Source organism: Chionomys nivalis, chromosome 13, assembly GCF_950005125.1.
Source record: "Chionomys nivalis chromosome 13, mChiNiv1.1, whole genome shotgun sequence".
In the NCBI taxonomy this organism is placed as follows: Eukaryota; Metazoa; Chordata; class Mammalia; order Rodentia; family Cricetidae; genus Chionomys; species Chionomys nivalis.
In genome coordinates, this window is record NC_080098.1 from 40,521,110 (window position 1) to 40,534,678 (window position 13,569).

General features: G+C 42.4%; 1 protein-coding gene across 4 annotated transcripts in view; it reads left to right on the top strand.

The window, feature by feature from the left end:
* Elmo1 (engulfment and cell motility 1) overlaps positions 1–13,569 on the top strand; it is a 522,491-nt gene that overhangs the window by 107,313 nt on the left and 401,609 nt on the right. For all 4 annotated transcript variants that reach the window (XM_057787434.1, XM_057787435.1, XM_057787437.1 and 1 more), the window contains exons 3-4: positions 10,625–10,665; positions 11,610–11,682. In XM_057787434.1, the coding sequence (XP_057643417.1) occupies positions 10,625–10,665; positions 11,610–11,682 (114 nt within the window). The remainder of the gene's footprint in view (positions 1–10,624; positions 10,666–11,609; positions 11,683–13,569) is intronic.

Genomic DNA, 13,569 nt, shown 5'->3' on the forward strand with positions numbered 1-13,569 from the left:
GACATTTGTCACAGAGAATTAGCACCGAGGTACCCAGAGTCACAGTGTCCTTCCATTCGATGGCGCCACCTGTGCTGCATTTTACTACGCAGCCTCATAGTTTTCTCAGTAGTGCAGCAGGCTTGGTGACACCCTCGTGTGTGAATATGTGATGAGCTAGCAGCCACTGCTGCTCTATATCACAAGACTGGCCAAATGAGGACAGACAGTAAAAGTTTGCGTTAGTGCTTCATTGAAGATACAGACACACGGAGACATTGTGGCCATTGCTTGCATGTGTTAGGTTTTCCCTGCAAAAGCGGTTTTAATATTCTTCAAGCTTGCATTTCGGCCTCAGGTGGTCACTCTCCCATTAATGGAACATTCGTTTCAGATTAAGAAGCCCAAAGTCTCTCCAGTGCCTGCTGGCAGATATCGCAACAAACCCATTACAGTTAAGGGAAGGTAAATTGGCATAGTGTGTCCACTCGCAAGCGTGTGGGCTAGTTGTGCAGTGAATGAGAGACCAGTCACAGGGTGGAAATTGAGGAATTTGAATTAGCTTCTTCAGATTGCCTTCACCTTCAGTTCACTCCTGTGTTCTTTTGATTGACATTGTGCTAGGTGACCTAAGCTAAAATCATCTGAGCGGAGGAAATCTCAAGAAAACTTTTCTATAAGAAGGGGCTGTAAGTAAGCCTGTATGGTATTTTCTTAATTAGTGATTGATGTGGGAGGGCTCAGCACATTGTGCATAGTGCTACCCTTGGCCTGGGGATCCTGGGTTCTATATGAAAACAGTCTGATCAAGCCAGGGAGAGCAAGCCAGTAAGCAGCACTCTTCTGTAGCTTCTGCATCAGCTCCCATCTCCAGGAATCTGCTCTGCTTGAGTTCCTTCCGTTGATGATGAGTTGTGATTTGGAAGCGTAAGCCTAACAAACCTTTTCCTCCCCCTCCCCAGCTTGCTTTGGTCATGGTGCTTCATCATAGCAGTAGAAATCCTAACTGAGAACAGTACCATCTTACTACCATCTTCTTTGCAGTTGACACAGCTTCGCTAATCCCATATTTAAACTGAACCTGGATCCTACTGTGCATTGAGGCTTATTCATAGGAAGTCACCTAGTCCAATCGCTTCTCATCTGTCAGGGTGTACAGTCACACTTTATCATTCTGACGTCTTATTTTCAAACTACACATGAATATGGTTAACCTTCTGTCTTTGAGTTTGACACAAGTATAAGTATATTATTTGACATGGAGGCAGGTAAGCAGATGACAGTAACCATTCTTTTCCATATAGGAAGAGACATTGATGGTTAAGGGTGGGGAATAACCCAGGTTGGTGTCGTCCGGAAGCACTTCTTGGAAGGCTTGATAGTGAGGAAAGTTGAGAAGAGGGAAGTAGGAAATTGGTTCTTGTCGTCAGAAACAATGAAATTTAGGAAATATTGGTAATTAGCAAAATAAAATAGTGAGCAGTTAGAAGGAGACTCAAGGGAACATAGATGACAAAGAATTTTAGTGTTGTGATTCAATTTTCTTTTGGAGCTTCTTTTTTTATTTGAGGGGGAGAAAGTTTCTACAGGATGTGCAAGGCCCTCTAAAAGAGATAACTGTTTATTGTTAGCTCACTAATGCATTGGAGTGCTAACTATTTGTGTCTTTGGGTTGAATATTGTACTTTATGTTGGTAAAAAATATTTGATTAGTTTATGAAACTTGAAACAAGTCCTTTTTAGTAAACGATTTTTGGAGTGAATTATTTGTCAATAAATAGGAGGCATGATTTGTCATATTTCAGGTCCTCATATTAATCTTGGGAGGCTGCTGTGAGACCCTCTGTCATTTTTTATAATTATTGGACTATTATTTCAGTGATTCGCATTGCAACTGTTGTCAAAATACTCATTTTGGAAGAAGGGGCTAAATTTGCCTCTTGGAAGTGTGATTTTTGTTAATATCTTTCAGATTAGTTCATATATTGTTTTGAAGACAGGGAATGTAAACACCGCTCTCAGAACACATCACTTTTCGCCACACTTACACTGCAGCTCTGAAGTGCAGCACAGTCACGCGATCTTTGGAGGACAATAAAGCTAACAGAGCAGCTGTTGTCATTTGACCCAGTGTTAAGGAACTAGATGGGTCATTGTACATGAAAGTTTCTCCGAGTCATATTGTGCAAGTTGAAGTCAACATGCTTTCTCTGTGGTACCCTGACATTTGGAAGCTGGGTTTCTTTTCTTTCTGGGCCAACATTACACAGAGCTGCTGTGCAGAATCTGTTCAATGAGTTTCCATCATAAAGCAAAGGAAAATCCCCAGTGCTGTGCAGTAACACTTCAAAGTGTCAAGAAAAAAAGCGCTGCCAGATTCTTTTAAAGCACTGCAGAAAGGATTAAGAATATAGGACCAACAACTCGAGGCCTTTGTGGAAAATAGTTTTCCAATTAAAGGTCTGTGAGTTAATGACGGTATGGGAAGGTCAGTGACTGATGGGGACTAGAGGCTGCTTTGTTCACTGGCTGTGTCCTCCTTAGCTCCTTATCTTAGCTCCAGGAACAGTCAGAGACTGCAAAGAAAAGTTAAAACTCCTTAGGGTTCATAAATTGCATATCAATTTTGTATCAGTTTATGATACAAAAGCTGCATCATCGCAGGCTAGAGTCACTTTAGAACATGAAGAAGGATCGGATGTTCAGGAATTTATTGAATTTCTTTAAAAAGTACCTGTGAATGTCTAAGCAGGGAGATTACACTGAATGGACCTATTTGTAGGTGACATTTGTATCTTACTATGCTCCATATGCTGTGCCAAGGATCTTGCAACATTGTCTCAGTTTTCATGAGGCTACTGTGTGCAAGAGATAGCTTTTGCTCTGTTTTTTTTTTAAGAATTGTAATATGATGTGGGATTCCCCTCTGTATGCTGTGAATATGTTTTATTACCATTGGTTAATAAAGAAATTACTTTGGCCTATGGCAGCGCAAATAAAACCAGGCAGGAAATCTGAACAGAGATATATAGAGTGAGTAGGTGGAGTTAGAGAGATGCCGTGTAGCTGCTGAAGGAGAGAGATGCCAGAATCTTACCAGTAAGCCACAGCTCCATGGCGACACAAAGATGAATAGAAATGGGTTAATTTAAGATGTAAGAGCTAGGTAGGAATATGCCTGAACCATTGGCCAGTGTTGTAACTAATATAATTTCTGTGTGATTATTTCTGTCTGGGTGACTAGGAAACATAAGTGCTGTCTCTGTTTGCAGTAATGAATCTAACTTTACCAAACCAGGAACTGCAAACATTGGGGTGCAGCCCCTAGGTCTTTCTCTGAAGTCGTTCTAGTCAAGAGAAGGTTGGGAGAACATCATCCCTTGATGGTGTTTTTCTGTGTCCTAAATATATTCTGAGTGGATATATTGATGGAGTTGAGTGTTGTTTCTAAAAGATACCCTTGAGCCTGAAGTGCGACTGTCAGAGTGGAGAACTGCAGCCCACAATGCCTTGTCACTGACAGGTGTCTGTATATCAGCTGGGCTGCTCCCCGGCTGCAGCTGGCAGGTGGCAAGGCAGACACGTGGACAGCAGCAGATTGGAGAGCTCGAAGATGAACAAGGGACTGTGTAAAATCCCCAGGCCAGGAGCTTTGGCCAGCAGTCAGGAACAGGTGGTTGAGTAGTCGGAAGTGGACAGAATCACTCATGCTGACCCTGGGAATGCTGATGGAGGATAACAGCTGAGGGAGCTCCTGGGAAAGAGCCTCCTGGTAGGCTGGTGTGGCTTCCTCCTAAATAAACAGCCCTCAGCAGGTCTCTGGTGCCTGAAGGGAATAGATGCCCTGAGTTGACAGAGTGGGTTTTTTTGTTTGTTTTTGTTTTGTTTTAGAGAAGAGTCAGACAGAAAGAGAAAACTTGTTTTTTAAGGGGAAAGGTTCCCTTTTAAGGGGTGTCAGGATAGCTCCGTAGAGCTGCCGCTGATCTGTGCAGCAGCTCTGCTTAGGACCAGACTTCAGAAGAAGCATCAGAAGGGAGATGAGGATTCTGAAATGGGGGCTACTGCAATTTTCTAAGGGCAGAGAAGGAGGCGAAGAGGTTGAGGAGAGCGAGAATCAGCACACAGGTATTGAGAGCCACACCAGAGAGGCAGGCTAGACATGAACGGCCAGAACACGAGACATTTCAGGGATCTTAGCTAGTTTTAAGAAAAGTGGATAGAAATCTTTTTAAAGAAAAATATGCTTTCTGGGCTTGCAGGCTTGGATCAATTAAATGAAACCGAAGAGCTCTCTTGAAGAGTAAAAGATAAAATGAGAAGAATAAGTCCATTAAAAGAAGGCTCCCTTTCCCGGTGGCATAACTCAGTGGCAGAGCACTTGTCCAGCATGTGCACGGTTCAAGGCACAAGTCCAGACACACACAGGAAGACGATAAATAAGTTCCCGAGAAGAATAAGAAGCTCAGTCATTAAGTATATATGCACATGATGTCCTGCCAATCAGGTTTCTAGGGAAACACAGAGTTCGTTTAACAGATGAGTGTGTGTTACGGTATTTAAAGGGTCAACTTGCTTTGGTTGAAAGGAAAGGAGAAAAGATTGAGGCTCGCGGCCTCTTGCATGCACGAATGTGGCCACTGTCTGATGCTCCAGGTTCTGAAATGCGGGGCTGCCTTTCTCCCCTTAATCATGCACTGTGTGATTGGGAAAGGGACTTTTAACTTTCAAACAAAAGCTTCAGTAATTTAGCTCCATGAGTGTGGAGATACATATACTTAAGCAGATGAAATAATTTACTTCCAACATTTGAATCCAAATGATTTCCAGTAGAGTCGAAAACTGATTTTTAGTTCTTGGGGAGGGGTGTTGGCATATATTTTAGACCTAATTGTAGGCAGACTTTCTCTGTGTCCCGACATTCAGCCCTGTCCTGCCAGCTGGCTCTCAAACAAGCATATGGAGACTTAATATTAGCTATAAATGCTCAGCCAATTGCTTAGCCTTATTTTTAGCTAGCTCTTATAATTTAAATTAACCCATATTTCTTATCTAAGTTATGCCACGTGGCTCATGACTTGTTACCTCGTTTTGTACATGTCCTGTTTTCTCTGAGTCTGTCCTGCAGCTCCTCCGACTCTGCCCTCCTGATTTCCTGCATTCTCTCTGCCCCCAAAATCCTGCCTAGCTATCAGCCAATCAACTTTTTATTAACAATGAAAGCAACACATATTTACGGTGGACAAAGATTGTTCCATAGCACCTAATGTTTTTTGCTTTTTTCTTTCAATGACTTTTCTAGTTTGCTTTAGTTGTAAACTTAGCACAGGCTGTAGTCGTCCGAGAGGAAAGCCTCAAGTGAGCAATTGCTTGGGTCAGAATGGCCTGTGGGCGTGTTTGTTTTGATTTTTACTTGAGGTGGGAGTGCACGTCTTGCTGGCACCATTCCTAGCCAGGTGGCCCTGGACTGCATAAGAAATCAAGTTCATGGGCATGCAAAGAAGCCAGCAAACAGCATTTCTTCACGGTTCCTGCCTCCAGGTTCCTTTCTTGAGTTCCTGTTCTGACTTCCTTCAGCGATGGACTGAGAGCTGGAAGTGTGAGCTGAAATCCGTTCCTCCTCAAGCTGACTTTGGTCGTAGTGTTTTATCCGAGCAGCAGGAAGGAAACTAGGACGCCAAGTGAAAGAAGTATTCAGCAAATCTTAGAAAGCTATGGCCCAATGTGTCGCTCAAGTCGCTCTTCTCCCAATCTTTTTTTTTTTTTTAAATATTTATTTATTTATTTATTTATTTATTATGTATACAATATTCTGTCTGTGTGTATGCCTTCAGGCCAGAAGAGGGCACCAGACCCCATTACAGATGGTTGTGAGCCACCATGTGGTTGCTGGGAATTGAACTCAGGACCTTTGGAAGAACAGGCAATGCTCTTAACCTCTGAGCCATCTTTCCAGCCCCTCTTCTCCCAATCTTGAAGACAGTGACAACTCGTAAAACATCTTAAACAAGTGTTACCTAGCTAGACCATTGACAAAAATGGTGATCGGCGTAGAATTCATGGGCCAGTGAGCCAACTGATTCCTAACTCAAAGGTTTAAACAGGAAGTGAGAAAACTATGATGCCAGCCCTGGACTTTCCGGTTTGGTATCTTATTCTAACTTGAGCGGAGTTTGTCTTGTCTTTTGGGTACTGCTTGCTGATGGTGCTGGCCTGTGGTCTGCATCTCTTTTATCATCCGCAGAGTTCTCCTCATCAGCTGTCTGGCTCCAGGCCGTGCATTGCATTTCCCAGGAGACCGAATCTGTGCTGAGTAGCAATAGCTTTTGTGTATCTGGGAGCTTACAGCCAACAGCTGCTAAGAGCCACCCACTAGTGGAGAATGTTGTGAGAAGTGGGAAACCTGCCCATTATTCCCATCTCTCCTTTAAAATAGTTTGTTTCTTACTTATATGTTCTTTTATCTTGATTATTTGACTAGTGGTTTTAGACGTGAACCCAGGATTCAGTTTAAGCAGGCAAATACTCTATGAACATGTTGGTTTTTAAGACAAGTTAATTTTTGGATTTCCAGTTAACCTAACCATTGAGCCTCTCTTCTGGCACCTACATACTGTGATACTTGTCCGGAGGGTGGAGAATGGGAGAAGTCACAGATGAACTAAGATGCCCCGTTTTCAGGGGACAAGACGAAAAGACAATATGCAAAGTGTTCAGGAGTGAGTCATTTTTGTTCTAGGTAAAGAGAGAATAATTACGTCTTTCTGGCAAAATCAGGGACATCTACTTGGAGAAGATGGCTTTGATATGGATGGTAAATAATTTGTAAGATCTCAGTTGTTAAAAGAGAAAGGGAGCATTTTCAACAGAGCACATGATTCAGTGAAAATGTGGATCTAGCATATTTATTTCAGTCATCCACAGTATTTAGAAGCATAGGTCATTAGTACAGAGAAGGCTTTTTTGGCAACAGACCGTGGAAGGCCTTGCATGTCAAACTTAGGGATTTATATACTTCATAGATAGCAGTGATCACTAAAAATCCATGTAAGATGTTAGAAGAGACACACGAGTAAAATTTGAGTGAAAATTTGAATTTTTTTTTAAATAAGACTAGAGACGTGGAGACTTAATTTGCAGGCCTCTGGGACTTACACCCCAGAACGAAGGTGGTAGGTACAACTTGGAAAGAGAAAGAGGTTATGATGATGGCAATGACCCCATAAGATATGCTGTCTTGTAAATATTTGTGTCACGGAAGGGAGCAGAAGGCAAAAGCAGAACAAGTTCTCAGAAATGTGCCTGAAAGACCTGCTAAAATAAGTACATGGAGTGTAGGAATTCATAGACAATAAGTCTGAGCTGACTGTAAAGTTATGGAAGCAGTTACTAATTAAGGGTTGATGTTACAGAAGCTTCTTGTTCTGGAGAAGCAGAGTTCAGGATGCCATGGTGGCAGATGCTGTTGAAGGCTTCATCTAAGGATCGAATTTGGTTGAGAAGGCAGGAGTTCTGGAGAAAAGGAGTTCCGAGGAGGAGAGAGAGGAGAGGAAGGAGGTGATTAGGGTGACATATTGTTGTGACTATCAACAGCACATACACTACAACCGGATATCAGATTTGATTGACCTGAAAAAGTGGGAGCTAATGATTTCCTAGAGCAACCAACAGTGTCAGCTGAGACTGACAGGAAAAGGAAGCTGTGAACTGCTATGGGCTGTTTGATTAGAGCAGATAGGGGAAGGGTCAGAAAGTGGGCCATAGATCCTGTCCCATCCTTATGTAACAGGCATTTTAACTGGCTGAGATGAATTTTGAATGTTCAGCTCACCATTGTTCCTCTTGCTCTGTGGTGAGAGTTTTTGTTTCATCTTTCTGTATTGAGTTTGCAAGCTTTTTTGACTTTAAGGTCTTTATTCTTTTCACATATCCACCTTCACATATAATAGTATCCCAGAGTCTTTTTAAACTGGCTTCTGTGTCTATGAATCTGATGTGAATTAAAACCCAAGTCATTGTCTGAGTCCTAGATTTAGAGGATCGGCTTGTTTCGGAACAGTGGCTTTGGAAATCTTGTCCTATTGCAGCAACCATGCCCTTTTGGCTTGACCTCCCTCTCTAGTATGATTTAAGACTGGAGCCTGGTCTTGTTATTTAGGTCTTGTCTTTGATAGCACAAGGAGTAAGATTTGGGGCCATGGGACTCTCTGCTAGAACCCATCCTTACGTCCTCATATTCTGAGGGGTCTACCAACTGGAAATACAAAGTTGTTATCTTACTAGAAGGACCTTTATGCTTGTTTGATATTTTTTGTTTTTAATTTTTGAGATAGTCTTACTGTATAACCCAAGTTGAGCTTAAGTTTGAGATCCTCTTGCTTCTGTCTCCAGAATCCTGGAATTAGAGGCCTGTATCCGAGAAAATTTTGTTCATAAAGTTTCTTGCCATTTGATTCTAAGAACACATTTGCTTTCCAGTTCACAGATGCAGTCAGTGGACAGGCCCTGGCAGAGGGCGAGGGCGTGTACAACATGTAACTGAACTCTAGAGTCAAGTCAAGATTTCCTCCTTACTCTAAAATGCAATCAACTCAGGGTGTCGAAAATACCAGATTCTGGGCATTCCCCAAGAATCCTTGGTTCCCCTGGACATAATGCTGAATGAAATAAGTCAGATTTGAAAAGCCAAATAAAAGTTTTAAGTACCATGAGGACATTAAAATAATCTCAAGTTGAGAATTAAATAGTGTTTGCTGGAGCCTAGAATGGGGTGTGTACACAGTACGGAGAGAGGATGGTTAGTGGAGACAGGGGTGTAGCTGAATAGGAGAGTCTAATTCTAGTGTGGTGCTCGGTGTTGAACCCAGAGCCTCACCCAACCCTCAAAGTATGTGACGATGTATCAGTAAGCCGTTCTCTAGCCCAGGAAAAAGAATAATCAATCTATAATGTTTTGAAGGACAGTGGGATAGTTGTGTTAAAATAGAATTACTTGAAAAATTTGAAACAGCTAGTAAAAATGATTTTGAGTGTTCCCAACACAAAGAAATGATGTGTGTCTAGGGAAATATGTATGTATGTATGTATGTATGTATGTATGTATGTATGCATGTATGTATTTACCCGGAGCCAGTTTCTACACACTGTGCAGCATGTATTGAAATGTCATGCTGTAGCCCAAACAAGTGCAGATACCATGTCTATTCATATGTATCTAAGTAATTAAACAAAAGAAAAACTTAAAGAAAAAAGCCATCTGGTTCCATTTCCCCACCTGCTATGTGCAGAGCTGCAGGCAGAGACAGATATCGCTTTGTGTCCATGGAGGAGAATGTGGTGGTGAGTTCTTTTGGAGTCCTGCCCATCAGCTCAGTCCTTCAGGGGGCTACTGAAGCCTGTGGAGGACCATAGGAGCAACGCCTCGAGCTCCCTTGTAGACAGGCAGCCGTTTGCTCAAGGCCAAGGATGAGCTTTGTCAGCAACACTGGCGGGCAAGGAACCCAACCATTTTAGAACTCTTTACTCTTTAAACGTAATTCCTATTTAGCTATAATCATTTAATTTTCATAACAGCCTTCAGGTTGGGTAGCAGCTCTCCTCATTTACAGACCAGTTAGTGCTGTTTAGAAGATTAAGCTAACAACAGCTTACACTGCAGACACAGTAGGCTGCTAGTGTCTCAGCTTGCCAGTCTGAGTCAGAATTTCTGGGTACCACGCCGCTAGCTCTTCAGAGGGGCAGGAGCACTTTTTTAATGGGTGCCTTTCCAGCCCAAAACTGTGGGTTGGGATTTGTGTCCTCTCTTCCTGGTATCCGTTCCTTGTCTGGGGTTTATTCTGGTTGATACCCTCCTCTCATCCCTCTTCCCTTGCTGACAGCTAGTGTCTGCTTGTCTCTCCTCAGTGCATTCCTTCTGCATGGGGGCAGGCAGAGCACAGCTGTGGCAGTTAGAGCAATAGCACAGCTGTGGTCAGCCACCAGTTGACGCAGCGGCACATGGTGTCATAATCGCATTTCTCTGGGGGCCACAGTTGGGTGAAAAGTCTACATACCTGCAAGAACAATGCTCTGTCTCCCAAATGCCATTTGCCACATGTTCTCATAGAATTATCATGGATCGGCGGCGGGAGAGATGGGTCAGTAATTAGAATTTCCCATTGTTCTTCGAGAGTACCCAAGTTAAGTTCCCCAGCACTCACATTAGGTGGCTCCCAACCACTTGTAACTCCAATTCCAGGGGGCTACAGTCACCTCTGTGTGCACATGAACCCGCCCCCCAACATATAAATAAAAGATAAAATAAATCTTAATAAAAGATCATGAATTAAAGCTTGTTTGCAAAAAACCCAAAGGGCTGCATGCCTGATTCATGTACAGCGTGACCTTACAGGCTCCCATTTAATAATAAGACAAACTTAAATACGACGATAATGCTCAGTATAGAACCAAGGACCAGAGTGGTAATGAATAGTTAAATTTCATTGGGCACCTCGTGGTTTGTTACCCCGAGAAAAGTAAGAGATCTATTGGCGGCTATGAGCAGCAAATGTAAATTTTCCTCGCTTAAACTTTTTTTTATTAGTAGCTTCTTTTTTGTTTAAAATGTTGAAATGAAACTGACCGTATTTCCTTTTTTCCCCCCTCCCAGAAAAAACCACTGTCTGCAATAATAAAGGAAGTCTGTGATGGGTAAGTGTGACTGGGAGCTCGGCTGAGGCCTTCTCGTCTGTGTAGACTAGGCAAATAAAATGCTTGCAATGGAGTAGCGAACATCATTCACAGCATTATAAATAAGTGCTAGTCATACATACGTTCCTAACTCACCACTCAGTCTGTCCAGAGTCACCCACAGTTCCTGTGTGCAGGCTGCACCCCATTCTGCTAGTCTGAACCATTCTTCCTCCAAGAGCCGACTGTGAAGTAGCCGGGTGTTCTGCACCGTAGGCTTGCTTTTGTTTGTTTTGGCGAGTCGTGCTCTTTGGCCTTCCCAGTAGGGAGCAATCTAAAGGTTCTTGGGGTTAAGCACACACTCCATCTGAAAAAAACTGAAACCACTCATGTGTCAGAGAAGATGCAGAACCTCACATGCCATGGGGCTTTCCTACTTCTCTGCGTGAGCTGACAATCCAAGGGGAGAACACATTTGAAAGTTATCTGCGATGTGTTGACTGGCACAGCAGAACCGGTTATCTGGAATATTCCCTATAAATGTGTAAGACCTGAAACACCTAATTGGAGTGGTCCAATAGGTGACAGCTATACCAAGTGAGAGTTTGGATTCCGAGACAGCTGAAGAGTGTTAACCGCCTATAATGTAAACTGTGTTTACGTCCTTTATTTTTCTCTCTCTGTTGCAGTCTTAAAAGAGTGAAGAACATTGCGTCTCCCCACCCCCGCCCTGTGTTAGTGTGTTAGAGTAGGACTAGACCTAGGCAATCACCTATGAGATGACCGGGGCCTGGGTAGTGAGGGCGGGCCATACCATTTTGTCTTGGGAGCTTACTGCCTTGTAAAAAGTACTGTTCTGCCAATTCTAGTTCTAGAGAGTTTAATTCATCTCAGTCCTATAAAAACTGCTAAACCAGAAAGTGCCACTTTCATGTCTCTGATTATTTATACTTGTGTTTTTAAAGGTGGTCTCTTGCCAACCATGAATACTTTGCACTGCAGCATGCTGATAGCTCAAACTTCTACATCACGGAAAAGGTAGGCACCTGTGTTATATAATCTGGGCACTCATACTGAAGGGAAGTCAGTCACTGCTATCTCTTCTATTTAGGGCTGGTCAAAATTTTATGTCCCTATCCTCTGTGACAATAGGGTCTGCAAAGCAAAAACTGCTACTTTAGTATTAAAAACATAGTGTAGCACATTCACGAGTTAAGTTCATTTGTCCTAGCACTTGGGGAGACAGAGGTATGTGAATTTCTGTGAGACTGAGGCCAGCCGGGTCTACATAAAGAATTCCAGGATAGTCAGGGCTACATAGAGAGAGTCTATCTTAAAAAAATAAAATAAAATAAAAAAATTAAAAAAAGAGTGAAGTTCTAGTAGGTTTCTTAGTTTTAACAAACCACATTTTTTTTCTTTAATTCTTTTAAATTGCATTTATTTGTTGGGGTGTGAGGGTATGGAAGACAGAGGACAACTTTCAGGAACCAAGCTTGAGTGGTAAGGCTTGGTGACAAGTGCCTTTTCCTACGGATCCATCCTACTTCTACAGCAAATATTTTTATAACCGTTTACTTCTCTCTTTTCAGGGTTTTATTTTTCTCTCTCCATTGTTTTGTTTTTGTTGAAAGTACTTACAACAATTACACTCGAAGTGTGACGTTGTGTGGACACTCACTGTTTCGTGGCTCTTGGGAGCCTGCTTTCTTCATGCATGATTTGAGCTCTGTTTAATAAGTTTGCTTAGGTGTAGAGATGTGAGGATTATGAGGGACCCCGAAAGAAAGGAAACACGTTCTTTGGAATGGGAAGGAGAAATTAGCAATGACTGATCTTCTGTTGTGTGCCAGAAGCTGAAGTAAGCAAATCACTTATGTTTGCTAATTTTTTCTCAAGATAAAACTCCAGTATAAGAATATTGACTTTATCTGGTTAATTGATAAAAACAATCACTGGAGTCAAGTGGTTAGATCAATACAGGACTTCTAAAATTAAGAAGGAGCTTAAGGTCTTTGTGCATCTAGAATTTCATCTTCGGAAGTTTCTGAAACAGTTTAGGATCCCACTAAACTCTTGAGCACTTGCTGAGGTATAAAGGAACCGAGTGTCCTCATGGATGGACATCTTGTGGTGTTGATGGCAAAGGAGGGAAGAGACCGGTCAGCTCCTGCCACCTGGTCCCCTGGCTGGAGCTGGAACCAATGAGAACACAGTGCCCTTGAGAAGGGAAGATTGGGTGACCTCAGGTTCTAAAATATGGTCGACCTCATTAGTCCCAGTCAGCAGTTTCTGGGGTGACCTTGGGAGGGAGGTGAAAACAGTGCAGCGTCCTGCTTGGATCTCCCTGGCTGTCCCCGCAGGCGGTGGCCCTTAGGTTATCAGGACTAGTGTACGTAGATACCTGGAAATGCCTTCAGAAATTACCTTTTCTTCCCAGAAGGACTCTGGGACTTTCAAGAGTGACCAAGTTTTCTTTTCCTATTGCTGGCAGCAGGTGGAGAATTAGTAGTTGGACTAGATTTCCTGGAAGGTGTTGGTTGTTTTTAAGTATACCTTTGGTTTCTTTAATTCAATCCATAAAAACTTAGTTTTTCATTACATTTTTCTCAATATGTTTAACTTTTGCTGCACCTATATAATTTACACACTCTTCTCTGTGAGATAAAGAGGATATAAACAAAGGAAAGTTAAATGTTGGCAGTTACGTTTTATCACTGTGGTTTCATTCATCGGCCATGGGTAGTGAAACTGATTCAGATGGTTGCAAAGCCCTGAACATGAAAATACAATAGAGTCGCTCAGAGTGTATATCCTGTGTTTTTGTGAAATATTTTCCTCATATACCTGCATAGTGAACATTTAGGTTGAACTGATTCTTCAACCCGTGTTGTGATAAGCTTGTTCACAAAATGGCCTTGTCTT